This window comes from Oreochromis niloticus, linkage group LG9, assembly GCF_001858045.2.
Source record: "Oreochromis niloticus isolate F11D_XX linkage group LG9, O_niloticus_UMD_NMBU, whole genome shotgun sequence".
NCBI lineage: Eukaryota > Metazoa > Chordata > Actinopteri > Cichliformes > Cichlidae > Oreochromis > Oreochromis niloticus.
In genome coordinates, this window is record NC_031974.2 from 17821791 (window position 1) to 17840034 (window position 18244).

Consider the following 18244-nt stretch of genomic DNA (forward strand, 5'->3'; position numbering starts at 1 on the left):
TCCTACTATATTTTTTTCATTGTTCCAATTTTTTAAGACTTTGTCAGTCAGCTTGTTCTTAATATTGTCATTTCAGTGATTTCTATTTCTCCTTTGATTAGTGCTTTTTAAAAATGCAAACGCCCATGCAGTAAATGGAACTATTTATTCAGCCAATGTTTGGTATGGGTCCTAAATTAAAGAGGCACTCTTTCAGTGATTTAAAAGAAGAAATTTCAACATCATATGAAGGCCCCAGGCCAGACCCAGGGCACACTGGGGAGATTATGTCTCTGTGCTGGATAGTTACATGTTTATTTCAATGATAACGCAAATGATTTTTACTTTAAATTACTGAAAATTAACAGACAAAAGATGATAAACAGGCTTTTACATAATAATGTTTAGATTTCTGTTTTACAAATATGCAAATTAACTGTAACATTTTCAAAAATAATAATAGTCATCATTTTTCTTTAGATTAATTAATAAAATAACACTTTAAGAATATTATATTTGCTTTTTGCAGCAAATTATTCTTGAGCTCCTCAGGCAATAGTCCATTGCATGCATGTTAAACATGTTGGTAAGATTGTGGTTAATATTCCCATTTGTATGCTTTTAATTCTGCCACTTGATGTCATTATTTTGATTTAAATGTAAGACAGTAAAATGACATATCATCCTCTTGCTTAATCATGACACTCCTCTTAAAGTACACCACTTGAGCTAAAAATAATTCACTGTTGTGTAATACAATAAGAGCACTGAATGACCTCCTAAACTACGGTTTGTATGATAACCGCCTTGCTATACGGTCTTCAATCCACAAGGTGGCGACAACGTGCCAAATGTTTACTACAGGACATCTTGTTCCTGGACGCATTAAATCTTCGCCGTCTTTCATTTGTCACTATAACTAAAGATGACAGGACTCAGGGGAGATACCCGGCAGCTGTTTGAAAGGTTAGAGCTGTAGAATGATGTCCTGAGAGTGCAACGTTATCTCTGACTCAAAGACTTTTTTCCCCCTTTACTTTTTCAGAGTTGTGAATTTTCCGTAACGTTAGGAGGGGAAAGTAATGCATAATATTTTCAATAATTGTATTGTTTTTCATCTGTAGGCTGTTTACCTGTAAACCTGTTGAAAGCGGTGTTGCTTGAGGTGCTGCTGTGTAGCGGTGGAGCATGTCGACAGCAGGTGGGTGTGTTGGGGGCTGTCACGTGACGCCGGGTCTGGCTGCTGTCATCTTGGTATTTAAACCACCTCTGTATATTTAGTCGGTCCTTTTCGCCACGCAAGGCTTCTGCAAAGTCCAGGCTACAGAGTAGCTTCGACTTATTCGTCAGTCATGGCTGGTAGGTAACATTTTAACACTCTCATCGTCGATAGTAAAAAAAATTCTTGTTAATTATTTGTTTTTTTCTCTAAAGTTTTAAAAGTAGCAATTGGCGCGAACTTTGGTGATATTAAATTTCAGTATGTAGCAAATATAGTCTTTTGTCACTGTTCTCTTTGTTTTTGGGTAGTTTTGTTCCCTTGTTGAATAAGAAGTTTAGTATTCTTAAAGTGGTTACAGTCTTACTTTACATAATTAACTTGTATTTGTCACAGTGACCAGCTAACAGTGTGACATAATTACAGTGTTACTACTTTTTATAACTGTGTATTCCATTTTGTCATGTATATATTAGGAAACTGCTAAAAGTAGGTGCAGTGGACAGTGCGATAAAATCATTTCACAGGGTACCTTTTTAGACCACTTTACTATCATTGGACCTTAGTTTGAGACCTACTACACTACTCTGTGTCCTAATTCGCCATGATTAATTTTTAATTTGTGGTATAAGCTTACTGGGAACCGTCCCCCTCACTCAAAATGAAATGACCCTGCTGCCTGGACGGTGACTTCACTGTAACTTGGGTTGTTGCTGAGCTAATTCTCATCTTTTAGGTGTTTTTTTAATGTTACATTCATACTGCAGAAGGGTTTCTACCAATTGAAAAGGGGGCGTAAGAGAAAGGAGGTGTGGCACTGTGAAAAAGCAGTGAGACAGAACAAATTTTCCTGGCAAGCTGTGGTATTTGGAACCATTGTTCTCCGACTGGCCCAAACTTATACAAACTCCAGGCTGCTAGCATGTCGGACATACTCTATCTATTGTGCTCTCCTTGCCCATTATTGGTATCTTACTGCCAGAGGGTTAGCGCACAGGCCAAATGGGATTGGTGTTGGCCTAACTGCTACAGTCACACAACTATCCCAGCTGCCATGCTGATTTCGTCATCTCAGTTTATATGTCCTCTCACAGGCAAGCCGTTGTTCCCAAGACTTGACTTGGCAGGTAGCTGACAGATTTTCCTCCCAGCAGCCTGAGGTGGTGGTACAGAGTAGATGCCACACTGCAAATAAAAATCACCTTAATGAGACATTTAAACCTTTATGGGGTACTTTGCGAGAAAACTTTCAGTGAGGTTAGATCGTGTTGCTCATTCAAAAACACTTGAAATGATAAACATATGAATTATTTGGATCATTCATACTTTAGAGAATCCACACAGAAACACGTCACCTAAAAGGCAAGAGGCTACAACTGCAGTGTAATGTTTTTGGTGTGTGTTTCATATTCCTGCAGTAAACTTTAAAAATACATGCAATGCAGTTACACTGGAGGAAAATATCTACCTATCCATCTTTCCACTTCTTCAATTCAGAGTCACAGGAAGCTGGATCCCATCTCACCTGTCTTAGGCGGCGAGGTCACCAATCTGTCGCAGGGCTTGGGGGGAAATAGACTAGCATCTTTCCATCGTTTGGTCTTTCACAGAACAGTTATGGAAATTCTTTAAATGGGATGAATTCATTGACTAACACATCCATCCATCCATTTTCTTCCCTTATCTATGGAAGATGTCCAAGCAGAGAAGCCCAGACCTCCCTCTACCTGTCAAAGGGAACACCATGGTGTTCCCATGACACACCCCAATCTCTTGGGCATGTCGTGGGTCTACCTCCTAGTAGGACATTCCTGGAACACCTTACCCAGGAGGCATCCTTGTCAAATGTGCGAATTACCTCAGCTGCCACCTTTGGATGTGCATGAGTAGTGGCTCTACTCTGAGCCGCTCACAAATTAGTGCACTCTTCAGCCTATCTCTAAGACAGAGGCCAGCCAACCTTCGGAGAAAGCTCATTTCTGCCACATACCTCCTTCTTTTGGTCACTACCCAAAGCTTGTGATTATATGTGAGCATAAGGACATAGATTGACCTCAACAGCTTCGCTTTGACACGCAGCTCTCTATTCACCACGATGGACCTCATCATTACAGACTAGGCCCCAATCTGTCTGTCAGTTCACTCATGAGCAAGACCCTGTGATACTGAAAGTCCTCCACTTGTGGCAGCAACTCACTCCCCTGGAGTGGGTGCTTCACCCTTTTCTAACTAAGGCCATGTCCATACTAATACGGTTTCATTTGAAAACACATCTTTTTCTCTCCGACTGGCCTTCCGTCCACACGGAGACGGCGTTTTTGGTCTAGGAAAACAGAGCCTTCTGAAAACACTCTCCAAAGTGGATAAATTTGAAAACGCTGTTTTCGCGTCACAGTGTGGACTGCGAAAACAGAGGCTTTCGAAAATGATGACACATTTAAGTCATATGATGCAGTTATGTGACCAATTCAACTAAGTCAACTAACCAATTCAACCACTTCATAACATTTTGAACAGACTCTGACTAACACACGAGTTTGAGAGCATTCTTAAATTGTATGTACTATATTAAGAAGCAACTTTAAGTTAAGCAACTCAGGGTGCGCCCAATCTCTTCTCATCTTGGAAGCGAAGCAGGGTTGGGTGTGGTTAGTACTTGGATGGGAGCAACCTTTAACCAATTTAATTCAGTTTTCTTTCTTTACAGATCAGGCATTTGTGACATTGGCTACCAATGACAGCTATGCTCGGGGAGCAATGGTTTTGGGCAAATCCCTCCATAAGCACAATACAACCAAGAAGCTGGTGGCACTCATTGGTCCACAAGTATCAGAGCCTTGCCAGTAAGAAACTTTACCTACATTCGGTTTTTCTCACTCATACACATTACCGTTCCTGTGAACTCTTGTTTTCCACATGGGTGGTTGACAGTGATTCATTTCATAGTATTGTAAATCATTAGGTCTGTGCTGAAGAGGATCTACGATGAGGTGAGGGTGGTGGATGTGCTAGACAGTGGCGACACTGCACACCTGGCCATGATGAAGAGACCCGAACTGGGCGTCACCTTCACCAAACTCCACTGCTGGACCCTCACACAATACTCCAAATGTGTTTTCATGGATGCAGACACTATGGTGAGGCTAACAGGTCATTTTGCTTCAGCACAAAGAAAATGAAGATACTGCACATCACTGGTGTGTATAAACATGTGATTTGTTTGTGCATCTCAGGTCCTTTCAAATATAGATGAGTTGTTTGATAGAGAGGAACTGTCAGCTGCTCCTGACCCTGGCTGGCCCGATTGCTTCAACTCTGGCGTTTTTGTTTTTCGTCCTTCTGTGGAGACTCATGGCAAACTGCTTCAGTATTGTACAGAACACGGCAGCTTTGACGGTAAGCTGCCGTAAAATGCCGGGATGCATTTTATAAAATGTCTATTAAAGGGCTATTATAGCATTTTCAGGAATGCACTTGTTTTTATGCAATGACTTATGACATGTAACATGTTTATTTTTTAGATTCAGGGATGGAGTTAGTGAAAATTGATTGCCAATAACTTTTCATGTTATTGGCAATCATATAGCAAGGGCAGAACTTCTGCCCTTTTAAATTCATTTTTCTGAGTCAAACAGGGTTTTGGAAACCCTCTTGGTAACATGATGTTTAACTGGGCTTGTTTATCTTTTGCTCTAAGTAAGGTCTTTATCAAGCTCGGTGCCTGGAAACAAGGCTCTCCTGTCAGAGACTTTCGAGCTCTGCTGAGTTATTCTCAGGGGCTCACCGGGGTGGGGTGAAGGTTAAATTTGAGAGGCCCTGTTTTGCACAGAGCACCAGTTGACATTAAGCAACACTTTTCCATGGAGCGTACTGTTGCTGAATTGTAGTCAAAGCTATGCTGGCCATATCAGGTTCCGTGAAGGGCTAGAATCATCATCGATCCGTAGTTTCATGGTGCTCCTCAAGAATTTTTTTTTAATATTACATAGTCTAAATGGGAAAAAATGAACACTCACATTTTAGAAAGTAGCTGAGTAACTGAGTCTGACATATTGTAGCTATCCAAAGAGAGTCTGGTGGACATCAGACCAAGTTGCCTATTTGCTTTTGAACTTATTTTTTAATTAAATTTGTGCCATGTAACTTATTATCCAGCATGTACAGGTGATATAATGCCTGGTCCTGTGTGCACATGTGTCAAAATAATTTCAAGTTGTTGTCCACTTATAAGATTTTCTTCCAGGAGACCACATGTGATAGTCTAAAGTGGCAAAAAGAGTTTCTCAGTTCATCTAAGACCATGCAGCTAAGGCGACAGCTACGTCACATAACCAAAATAATGTTATGTGCAAGCTGGGAACCCATCGTATATTTCTAATTACCAAGTCTCTGTTTTGGGGATACCAGTGTAGCTCATAGAAATCTAGGCCAAGACTTTCTTATCTGTGGAGTTTACATTGTTCAAAAATAACGATGGATTTTTAAAAGCAAATAAATAACTCAATCCTCATCAGATGACGGGAGATACTTTTGAGATGTCCAGGAAATTTAATCCTTCCTTTCCTCTTCCCTGGGGCTGTTTACCTAAATGTAGCCAAAGCCTGCCAGTTGGCCAATACTGGTTAGACCAGGGGTGTCAAACATAAGACCGGGCAAAGACTCCAATCCGGCCCACTGCATGGCTTTGGAAAATGTGAAAGTCTCAAGTTTTATAGCTTTTCCTACCTTCATACTATATTATAAAAAAATGAAATGGCAAAAATGTTTCTATTTTTTTCACTATCTACCTTATTATCTGTTTTATTTAAGTAAGAATAATTGAGTTAACAAAAACCTTTTTGTTTAATAATTACAACAGAGTCCAGGCAATGATCTACCACAACTTGTATTTATTTCTCACAATTTAAACCCAAAGTGTTGTGCTGAGAAATTTCTTTAATGTCTTTATTATGTAGAAAAACCAACATGTATCCTTAAAATTGCACTTCTTTTTCTTATGTTAAGATATTTCAGGGATTAAATATGTAGTTACACTTCTTTACACTGACAGAGAGAGAAGTTTCACTGGTCATGCATTGAGGTGACAGTTGTTGTGATTTGGCACTTTATAGATAAAATTGAATGTAACTGAATTGGTTTGGCCAATTCAGTTAATGAGATCAAAGTGGGTCACAATTTAAAATGAGTTTGACCTCCCTGGTTTAGACTATAAATATCTTCTGACGCCAAAAATCTAATGTATTGTGATGAAATCTCAATTAAGTGCTTAAGTGAAGAACAGTATTTATTATGTATCTGATATGCCGAGAAAAAGCTTTTGATTTCATTCAGCTGTCAGTCCTGCTGATAGAAGGGCCAGACTCTAGACAAAATCATAGTTTACTCGGGCTGCTCTGACCTAAAAAATTCCAACAAACAAAGAAAACAGTCGTGGAGTAAACAAAAGACGAAAGGAGTTTATAGTTAGGCTCGGAAGTGCCAAAGCATGTACTTGTTAGTGTCACTGAATCTGTTTCCCTTGTGATGCTGTGAGACAGATTCCATCAGGGATGGGGGGGCGCCACTGGAAAAACCAATTAGTTTGCTTAATATGGGCCACTGCTTTCAAGTGCCGACTCATTCTGCCACAACAATTTTTCACATCACGATTTCAACCACATACAAAAGACATTTTCTTATTTCTTTATGAGAAAGAGTCCCTTTGGAAACTGAAACTCATTTATCCCTTAGTGTCTTTTTGTGGATAATTTTAAAATCCCTGTTTCAGTGTGATGCCACTATCTGTATGCTTGATGGCATGCTAATAAGTAAAGCTGTCTTATTTATAGACATGGATGGTCTTTTCGTGTGCACTGGGGCGTGAGGTGAAGCCGCTTTGACCTTTAGCATTTTGGTTCTGCAATCCTGCATGGAATGCATGATATACATGTGTACCCCTCTCTACCTCGCAGAACATGAAAGATGTATTGGAAAAGAAAAATTGCAGAGGAGGAAAGAAAATAAGTGACTGAACCCAGAGGCTCTATCTCTGCATCTGTGGCTCCAGTGTTATCTGCTGCCAAAACAAACTGGCACCGGTTAGATGCACATTCTTCCTGTGTTCTGCTCATCCCCTCAAAATGAAGATACTCAGCCCCATATTAAGTTTTGAACTCTCCAGTGGAGGCTGTGGGTTCAGACAAACGCCAGCTATGTGTGTTATTTTAAACCGAAGCAGTCTGCGGTTCCACAGACTTTACAGTCCTATGCTTTTTTAGGAGAGACATGTGAAAGTTTTGTTAACAGCCAACATCTCGTCCTGTGTCAGTGTCATTTCAGTGACTCATTCACAGATTCACTGAGCTTTTATCACATTTTTGGGGGCTGTCATTTATTTAAGGCTCAGGTCTGGTCTAGTTGTCTACCTGTCACCCACCTCACATAACATCAAATAGATCCCTGCCTCCCAAACTTTTATAAGTTGTGTATTTATGTAAGTTGCTGCTGTGAGAAGGGCCTGCCCCAGTTCTAAAGCAGCCAAACTTGAGGGAGGGCAAATGGCTGTAACAGCCCTCCAATTGGACTCCAGGACCTGAGGCAACTCAGACGCAAACTTGCAGTCCATTTACTTAAAACCCAGAGGCCAGTGTTAATTCACGTACCAGCACAGTGAGAGACAAAAGTCTTTAAACGCCTGTGTCTGTTTGTATTATTTAAAGTTGGCTGGTCATGAATGGAGTAGGGTAAAGTTTGGAAATATTCAATGTAATTGCAGAGGCAGCACCTCAATTTTTTCTACTGACACCAACATTATCCTTTGATTAGGATTTTTTTTATGCCTTTTAATCTGAAAAAAATTAAAAGGATTATTTACAAAAAAAACTCTTCTACGCAATAAAAAGAAACCTAATGACAATAATATCCCTCCCCCTCATGCCACAGTAAAAGAAAAGAAAAAAGGAAAAAAAGCTTTGACCCGTCTGGGAATGAACATGAGAGTTCAGGGGGGTGTCCTGTGGTATCTGGCACCGGGACTTTGGCAGCAGATCCTTTGGGTCCTGTGGATTTCAGGGTGTAGCCTCCTTTGAATGGGCTTGCTCAGGCGCATCCCGTAGATGGTGATTGGATTGGGATCTGCAAAGTTTGGAGGCCTGGTTAATGCTGTGGGCTCTTTGTTGGGTTTTTCAAACTGTTTCCCGAAGCGTTTTTGCAATGTCGTGCCTCTAATGAGACAATCAACACTGTTCACATTAACTTCGGTGGGTTTAATGTTGTGGCTGCTAAAACACATGCCCCAACCTGTGTGCACCCACTGAGGTAAAGCACTACCTGCAGTTTCTAGAAAATCAGATCTACTTTATTTCAGGTAGCAGTAGGGAAATGAGATCCAGCTGTGTGTCCTAAACGTGTGAGAACATTTCTTTAAATGCTTGTCTGGGCTTATATCTCAGCAGATGAGCTGAGCTGGGAACTAATGTGGTTTGTCACAGGTGTGCCTTTCATTTGTCTCACTCTTTCAGTGAAGACATTCAGCCAATAAACAAAACCTGACCTGAAGCATTTTTAAAGCCAAGTTTGCTGTTATGTGACCATATCAGAGTTTCTCACAGCATGCGAATGCCACCAAGGCTAATAACTTCAAGATAAACATTTTTACAGGAAATTAATAAACTGTTAATGAATTGTAAAACCTGGGGCTTGTTTGTGTTGTCATGACTGATGTTATTAAAAAGTCACTGTACATATGCCACTATTTGCAAATCCACTTTGATGTCTTGAAAAGATGTTACAGTGTTTGAACTACACAGCAGCTGGTCCACAGAGCCTAATTAAATCAAATTAAGTTATTTTTTAATATATTATTTCTAAGAAGTAATTCACATTTTTCATTGATTAAATATGTTTTCTGTTTTTTCATTATTGTAATTTTGTTATTCTAGTAAATTGTTTATCACTGAAAAATATGCTTAAACTATAGTTTATTCAGGTTTTTTATTTATGTGACTATTAGTTTTATATTTATGTATTTATTTATGTATCTAGAGATTTGCCTTGCTCACTTGGAAAGCATCAACTGCTGTTGTTTTTAAATGTGCCATATAAAGCGACTCGACTTATCATACTGTCACACTCACCTTCGTATTTCTCTGTTGCAGGAGGAGACCAAGGGGTTTTGAATGGCTTCTTTAGCAACTGGGCGACAGCTGACATATCAAAACACCTTCCTTTCATTTACAATCTCAGCAGCATAGCCATCTACACTTACCTCCCGGCATTTAAACAGTAAGTGTCGGTCAGCTAAGCACACTTAAACTCATGGAGTAATTATGAAATGCTTAAAGTCACAGGTGCGGTTTAAAAGTTTTTATATGACCAAACTCTATAAGATACTATATTTACCTGCTACCCTGGGAAATTCATATTACGCAACAGCAGTCTGTCCATGTGACTAAAATCTTGTGTCTTGGATACAAAGCCAAGATGTAAATAGATACGTGGTCACATGAACGCGTAGTCACATCGTGACATGACATCAGGTTACGGGTGAGATGAGCAGTGAGATTCCAGCAGCACAGTTAGAGTGTCGCCCCAGCAGGCCCGCAGCTCTGGGTTGGATGCCCACTCTGAGCTCAGAGCAGCTGATACCCACTCCTAAAATAGAGCACTTTATTTAAAGACCTTTTAATGTTTGCCTCCAGGACTGGTTATTGTGTGCTGTGTCTAAAGCTCCCCTCTCATCCTCATTGCATTTCTGTGTCTTCACCGCTGGTCTCATCAGCAGGCTTTTTTTGGTTTGGCATTTCCTGGCATCCATCAGGATGACAGGGAAGATAAACATGTCTTTAGTTGTTTGTAGTTGTCAGCAATAACGCTTAGAGGTCTGACAAACACAGCAAAACAAACCCGACAGTGTCGGGTTCAGGTTTATTTGTGTACTTGTGCAGATTGCCAGTGCTAAAAAGACAAGTCAGAACTGGGGTGGATCAATATATTTCTCATTCTTATTTCTCCAAAAGGATTTTGTTTCATTCATGCTAACCTAGCTTTTAAACACAGACACCCAAAAATGTTTCCTGGAGCATTAAAACTTATATTAGTGTCCAGTCCATTAAATATGACCAATTAAATACACAAGAGAATTTAATAATATGTTTTTTGACACTAACATACAGGGCTATTCTATTTATGTCTATGAATACAAATGTCTTTATTGCTACAATTTGATATTAAAAACAATTCAGAAAAGCTTCATTTAGTAAATCTAACTATAACCACACTGTATCTACAGTACATCCTCTCATTTACTGCAGTACTGGTTTCAGATATGGTGGAAATGCCAAGGTGGTCCATTTCCTAGGGAAGACCAAGCCATGGGGTTACACATTTGATCCCAAAACCAAACAGATTTCAGGGAGTGAGCAGGATGCCGCCACACACCCTAACTTCCTTCTCAATTGGTGGACCCTGTACTCGGGTGATGTGGTCCCCATGCTGCATGAGGAGTATGGAGAACAGCCCTTCCACTCAGGATGTGTGGAGGTAAGTCGACAGTTTGCGACTTCTCATCAGATATTATCTTTAAAACAGAGCTGTTTCCTTATTTTCTGTATTGTTACAAAGGAGGATAGCTCATCATAAAAAGGTATACTTTTGGCTGCTATATATTTCTAAAGCGGTCACCACAGATTTTACACCACATAGTCTTCCCTGACAACCATTAATCCAAGCTTGAGACCAGCACTAGCAGCACACTAAGCTTATGAACCCCTGAGGCTGGGTGTATATGTCCTCTCAGTCTTGAACCTAAGATCGTTTGCAACTAATGCACAAAACTACAACCATGGAGCCACTGGATAGTTCATAACAAATGGCTAAAATAACAAGGTCAGCATATGTGTAAGTAATCCCTGAGAGCCAAAAGTTGAGGCTTCAGACTGCTCGAAATGCTCTTAGATGTCAGTGAGAGGATATATCCCTAATATAGTCATCTCAGACATACAGTCCCTCCCACCTGCTGATCTTTTTCAGATCTTTTGCCTGCATGGGGAAGCCAATCTCAACCGAGTTAGCTTAAAGGAGCTAAAAGATCCTTTTTCAGACAGTGGATGAGCTGAAACGCTCCAGTATAAATTTATAGGCGTTATTTTGAACTTTGAATGATGCAAAGCTATTTAAACCTCTTTTCTGTCTTCTTATTCATCTCACAAAGTTCCAGCACAGTGAAACTGTCACTTTTGAGAGTGAACAGGTATGGAGACAAAGATTTGTTTTGTTTTTTATAGCTCAGCAGTGATTAAGCATCCGTTGGCGCCTGGTTTATTGCTGTTGCTGCCCTTCCTCTAAAATCAGAGCTTTTGCGTGTTTGCCTGCAGCCATTAATTTGGAAAGGCTAAGTATGGCGGTTTGTTGCTTCCAAAAAGCAAAAAAAGCAAAAACAGCATGTTGTGTGCAGTCTGCGTGTCTTGTCATTTATTCATTTCCCTGCTGTTATGTTCCATATTCCTTCAGGGCGAGAGCAGGTCTTCGCACATGCACGCACAGGCATCCCAATCCCAGCAGATGTCCTCAGAAGAACGGAAGCAGAAATGGGAGCAAGGTCAGGCAGACTACTTGGGAATGGACTCATTTGACAATATCCAGAGAAAACTTGATACTTTTCTCAAATAAAGAAGGATTGGCATGGGATATTTTTAAAAGAGCACTTACGGTTTACTTGTTGCCAAGAAAATACTGCAGAAAAAAAGCAGATTGCAGTTTTTCTTCATACCTTTATTTCAACTATAAATGAGCCAAGTCCCTCTTTCCACCAGCACTGCCAACTCCATAATCCAAAGACAGCCCAATTTAAGTGAGGGGAAGCGGCTTTAATTCTCCCTGCAAGATTATTATCATTCAATTTACCCTGACACTCATATATGTTCTGCTACAGTGTGAAAAAAGGTTTATAACCTAAGTGTGCTTGTTTAAAGGTGATTATTAAATCTTTTTTTTCTCATGTTTATGCTTCTTTTGTAAAAAAAGAAAAAAAAAGATGGCAACAAGAGATCAACTGGGCCATTTGTATCAGTGTGGTTAAGATGTGTAGTCACTTACATTGTCATTTTTCAGTTTATTCTTTCCTTTTTTACTCTGCAGTAACCTGACAGTCTTCTTAATATTTTCTTTTCTCAAAAGAATTAATACTATTGTTTTTGAATTAGAAATCCCTGTTTTACACGGATATAAAGATATGTTTACAGCACTTCTCAAGGCCGTAGGATGGTCAGTTAGCCATGCACACTAGATGCCTTTAGTGCCTTAACGCCCTGCTTTCCCTACTGCTGTCATCCTATGTTATCTCACTCTTGACCAGCAGCTTTTTTAGTAGATGAAAAAGGTTTGTAATTTTACCACATTATACTTGACCTGGATGTTGGCTGGAAATCTTTTATCTGGAAACAATAAAAACATCCTTAAAAGCTGTCGATTTGCTCGGGTGCTTTTTTTTCTTGCTGGAATTTATATTTTCTTTATATTTTCCTAGTAAATGGCAGCTATTTATTAAAATGTGCAAACATAAATGCAGATACAGTATATAAGGCAAAAACAGTACAATTTCAGTGAGCTTAAAAGTTAATATTTGGTATGATCATCTTTATTCTTCAACATAGCCCAAACTCAAGCTTTGTTGTCATTTCTTCAGGTGTTCTTCAGGAATAGTTCTTCAGGCCATTTAAAGCTCTTTAGATGTCGGCATGTTGGGGGAAAAAACAGTTGCCAATCAGATGCTTTCCACATGGTATTGCATGGTGGCTCGAAGGACATGACTTTCACTGTAGATGGGGTTTTTTTTCTTCTTCTGTTATCCTCCACCAGTTTCCTCAGATGTTTTTTAAGGACACACTGAAAAGCATGCTGAGATTTGCTGAGATTTTTTATCTTGTATATGCAAAAACACTATTTTATATCTGTCAAACTCTTATGTTTAACATTTTTTATAGATCCAACTACAGAAATGTGAATAAAGGATTTGCTTTATGGCTGTAGCAGGTCATCTCCGTCTGCTCCTATCTGCATGCCAAATATCCTTGGGCAAAATACTAACCCCAAGTTGCTGAAAGTGTGTGGATGAGAGATAAAAAGCACTTACACAGAAAGAGCTTAGAAAAAAGTGCTTGTGTGAGTGGGTGAATTAGGTAAGTTGTGTAAAGTGCTTTGAGTACTCAAAGTTGAAAAGTGATATAAGAACCAGTCCCTTTAAAATTTCACAGGCTGCTAGTGACAAAGTGACAAAAGATACTTATACATGCATACTTCTTTGATAAGTTGTCTCTGATATGTGTAGAGACATCACTGGCTCATCCTTTGAGTTAGGTGCCGTTTTCATTCTTGAATGACATAAAAAAAATACCCTGAAAATGGTCCAATACGAAGCTACCCCACCCCCCTCCCTTTTTTTTTGTGCATATTAATGACCAAAATAATCCAACAACTAATTTAGCTGTTGCTTTCGAGAAGTCCAATATCAATGATTTGGTAAGGCCATGCTAAATGAGAATATACCCAGACTTCAAAGTGTACTTGCTCACTAATGTGTACTGATAAAAGACTCTTTTTTTATACACCTTTATTAAGCGAGGGAGAAATCCCTTCAAAGCAAATATGTTTCATGTCAAGAAACTTCCCTCCTTATTACTTCCGGTTCCGTCTCAATCTCGATGAGAGCCAAATAAGTGTCCTGTTTTTTTTTTAGAAACGGAGCATTGACATGTAAAAAATTAACGTAAAACATTGAAAAAAATACACCTCATAGTGACTTTGTAGTGAGAGCTTACTCTTGATATATAATGGCTGGACAGTGCTTAAGTCAGGGGCTTGTTCGTGGATTTCGGCCCGAAGTTGGTTCGAGCGACACTTAACAGCTTGCTTAACTACCACACGATATAACGGTTACTTAGCGACGTGGGTTAGCCGAAAACACGATTTTGATCTGCAACCGGATGCTTTGCGGCTACTTTTGCGGTTACACATTACAATAGGGGACTTCCCTATCCCGTGGCTTGTCGCTGCAGTGATATGGGGGGCGTGCCGTCTGCCCGCGGTGACGGCTGTAAAGCGGACCGCTCCGCCAGGAAAGTAAACACACCATTCTGCCAAGATGGCCTCGCTGCCCGCGCTCCGAGCGGTACTCCTGGTGGCATTTTCGGTTTTCCTCACGGTGGTGCTGGGTTTTGGACTCCCTGCTCTCCTGAACGCGTTCATGAGGATGCTGGGGTTGCCGGAGACGAGCGTGACCGAGTGCATAGTTGCGCTGTACGCTTTTTTTGTCCTGTACGTGGCGACGCCTCGAATTCCAAGAGGACTGGTGGAGGTAATGTCACAACAAACACGCGGATTAGTCGCTGGTTTGCATTTTATCATGCAAAACATTGAAATGGGACACAGATGTGAGTGAAACATTGTAATATGCTAAATTAATGCTTGTAACTCGCAGAAAGTCCTTTGAAAGCTACGCTACAGTAATGTGGGGTGGGCAATAGAAGTTTTTGTTTATACTGAAACAAACTGTACAGAGAGGTTGGGTACACTTGGAAATATGCGTGTTTTTGTAAGCCCTTTTTCTCTAATTTGCATGTAATTTTAATTGTGTGTTTTGGGGGAAACTGTTCTGTACCCATCTCTGTAGGTGAAAGGGAAAGCCGTGCTTATTACAGGCTGTGACACTGGATTTGGTTACGCTCTCGCCAAACATCTGCACAAGCTTGGCTTTACGGTCTTTGCCGGATGTCTTCTCAAGGTAAGGATGCAGCTCATCGAGTCTGCATTTTTCCCTGATTTGCAAACGGGAAGTGAGCAACACGTTTTCCAGGAAATCTCCAATTCCAAGGAAGATGTGGTGTCCATTGCACACAGCCTAACTGGAAATCAAGAACAACATGGCCACAAATCCCACCCACATGAAAATCAGAATGATCATCCCCTGTGGTATGTCGTTCAGGAGACCTGTTTTCACACTGTAAATACACCTTTTTCAACCTGACCTCCACACTGCTCCCTGAGTCAAAAAGACTGATTGAAACATATGCTTTTGAGATAAGATATCCTAAGCTTATCTCGAAAGCTGTAAAAACGGCTGTTTCACAGCAACCAATGTTGGCAGATTCAGCCTTTGAAAAACCGGGCGCTTCTTTAGTTGTGACCTCTGAACTTTTCTGGGATCGAGTAAAGTAATAATAATAATAATAAACTTCATCCACAGAGAATTGTTTTATATGTGTGGCACAAAGTGATTTACTTAAGGAGCAAACGAGCAGATGATAAGATCAAGTATGAGAATGATAAACTAGTTACAAACAGTACAGTGTAAAATGACATGTCAGCAACAGCATGTTAGTGTTCTAGTAGAAAATTAAAAAACAAAGTGGATCAATAACGGGCTCTTCAATAAATGTCTGAACAGGGGATTTAAGAAGTCACTGACTCTGCTGACCTTTATTTTTGCTTAAAGTTTTAATGCTCTTGTTCTTGTTAAAAGCACTGAAGCTGATTGAACTGAGACCTCTTATGTTGAGGCCGTGAGTTTAGCTGATGTCCCCACTTACAGGATAAAGGTGGAGACGGTGCAAAGGAGCTTGAGGAACTTCATTCAGATCGAATGAAGGTCGTGCAGCTGGACGTGTGCAATGAAGAGCAGGTGAACAAGGCAGTGGAACACATCAAAGAGAGCCTGGGTGAATCTGAAGCGGGTAGGTCGCTCGGTAATCAGATAGATCTCACATAAAAGACGACGACTTCACTCATACATTTCATTCTCTCTGACTTTCTGCTGTCCAGTTCTCTGGGCTGTGGTGAATAATGCCGGTGTGTCAACGTTTGGAGAGGTCGAATTTACCTCCATGGACACCTACAAGCACGTGTCAGAGGTCAACTTGTGGGGCACCATCAGGGTGACTAAAGCCGTTTTGCCGTTAATCCGCAGGGCAAAGGGTAAGCTGCATTTTTTTTTTCTCCCCTCTGTGACATATAAACAGGAATCAGTTACACAGTATCCAAACTAACGGCACCAAAGTGCAAAAATCTGAAAGCTACATCTGCCTTTGAGTGAGCTGTGAAGAGTTATTACAATTCAAACAAGGCTGGAAGTGAAAGAACATGTTAACACCTTATATAACCTTTGTTATATAAACCCTTCGATGCTGATAAGCATATTTGCACTGAACATTTCTGAAAGTGGTTTCAAGTAACCACAATTATAAATGAATAAATATATAAAATATATAAAAACATTACTACAAAATAGGAATAAATTATGTTTTGAAGTAAAGCAAAAATCAGTGTTATCAAAGTTGTGCTGAAGAAAGAAGAAAACTTCGCTAACAGAAGCTAACAGAACAGCAGCTCTGTTAACAAGTGTGTTATGAGTGACTGTTCAAGAAACAGTGAGCTGGCCAAGTTATTTGCTGAGCTAAGCAAATAGCCAAGAAATGTTCCAAAAGACATCTGAACTCTGGACCTGCAAGCTTAGCAGCTTTAAAAGTGCACTAAAGGCTCTTAATTCACTTTTAAATTATGATGCATTTATTTGGAGAGTCGAAAATCTGTCCCCTTGTATCTCTTGACCACAGGCCGTGTCGTGAACGTGGCCAGCATGTATGGGAGGATGGGCAACATCATGAGGTCACCGTACTGCATTTCCAAATACGCCGTGGAAGCCTTTTCTGACTGCCTCCGCTACGAGATGAAAGCGTGGGGCGTAAAAGTGTCTGTAATCGAACCGGGCAACTTCATTGTGGCCACTGGCATCCTGACCCGCGACATCGTGGCCACCACGGCCAATAAGCTGTGGACCGAGGCGCCCTCGGAGGTGAAGGAGGATTATGGGAAGACCCACTTTGAGCAGAACATGGCTCTGATGCGCTCTTACTGCAGCAGCGGGCAGAAGGATTCGGTCTCCGTGCTGGATGACATCACCGACGCCATCATGTCCAAGCGTCCTCACACGCGCTACAGCCCCATGGAGCCGCACTGGTGGATCAGAATGCAGGTGATGACCCACCTGCCGGGCGCCATATCTGACCTCCTTTACTTCTAGAAGAGAAGCTGTTCCTGTGTTTAGCTCACCCTGAGAATCAGATAGCGTTATATTCTTCAGCTAAGTAGCAGTTACACAGAACTACACACTCAAAGTGGGGTGCCTGCCATTTATTCCTCAGCACTTGAAATCATCTAGTGATCAATCAAGCCTTAACAATATAAAAAAAAAAGTTTTGTGAATTCTAAGTAAATTATTGCACTTTGCTTTTCATGTGTCTGGCAAGAAGCATAACTTTATCTATACAGATTCTCTTGAGTAGTAACTACTTTGTGTTTGGTATCAGCAGAGCGAAAATCTGCTCATAGCTATAAGCGCTGCATCTTTATCGCTTGCTGTGGTAAAAATCTTTTTAAAAATAAGTTTCTCCTTCTGGCTCTAAATATTTTTTCCCCAAATACTTGTAACATTTTGCCTTATGGGAATCTTGCGGGGCCACCCCAGTGGCACGAGGACCAAAGCTGGCTCAGGAGAAGGCTCCTGCTGCTCTTCTATGGCAGACAGCGGAAAAAACCAGGGTCAGCTACTGTAGGACCATGGTGAGACTTTGGCCTGGCTCGGCGCGACATTGCGTAACGACAGCACAATCCCACTTTGTCTCTCATGCTCTAAACCGTCCTGCGTGAATGGGTTTTGGAGCACGTCAGCACCGAGGTCTTTTGATGTGATAAATGGGTACACTGGACTGAAAAAGTCCCCTCCCCTCTCTGATGACAAAGTATTTTGTATATGGAACGATCCAAATAAAAAGAGCATTATATTTTAAAATATTACAATCATGGTGTCTTTTTATTCCTTCCCCCAAATAAGTACGAACAAGTTTCTTTTAATACTGGTTTGGGTTGTTAAGACTAGTAAATGTAATGTTACTAAAGGCCACCAGGTGGCAGAAATGAATCATTTAAAAATACCACAGCTTTCCTCATGCAATAGTGTACTGCTGTTTAAGCTGTAACCACACAGCGCTGGGTTAGGGTCATACAGTTGTGGCTTCA

At 40.6% G+C, this 18244-nt stretch overlaps 2 protein-coding genes across 5 annotated transcripts; both read left to right on the plus strand.

The window, feature by feature from the left end:
• The first annotated feature begins 832 nt into the window (after window positions 1-832).
• Window positions 833-12640, plus strand: LOC100712341 (glycogenin-1). Of its 4 annotated transcripts, none has more exons than XM_013276765.3 (10): window positions 833-945; window positions 1104-1180; window positions 1261-1338; window positions 3906-4041; window positions 4161-4335; window positions 4432-4594; window positions 9334-9460; window positions 10489-10717; window positions 11388-11426; window positions 11687-12640. In XM_013276765.3, the coding sequence occupies exons 2-10, from the start codon at window positions 1168-1170 to the stop codon at window positions 11843-11845; spliced, it is 1119 nt and encodes a 372-aa protein (XP_013132219.2). In that variant the 5' UTR covers window positions 833-945; window positions 1104-1167; the 3' UTR covers window positions 11846-12640. The 4 variants fall into 4 exon arrangements, with proteins under 4 accessions (XP_013132219.2, XP_013132223.2, XP_013132221.2 ...); XM_013276767.3 differs by having other exon boundaries at window positions 836-945; window positions 10501-10717; XM_013276769.3 differs by lacking the exon at window positions 11388-11426.
• Window positions 12641-14124: 1484 nt separating this feature from the next.
• On the plus strand, window positions 14125-18022 carry bdh1 (3-hydroxybutyrate dehydrogenase, type 1). The gene is made up of 5 exons (XM_003439205.5): window positions 14125-14528; window positions 14844-14954; window positions 15762-15903; window positions 15992-16144; window positions 16783-18022. Exons 1-5 carry the CDS (start codon window positions 14316-14318, stop codon window positions 17247-17249), a joined length of 1086 nt encoding a protein of 361 aa, XP_003439253.1. The 5' UTR covers window positions 14125-14315; the 3' UTR covers window positions 17250-18022.
• Window positions 18023-18244: the final 222 nt, after the last annotated feature.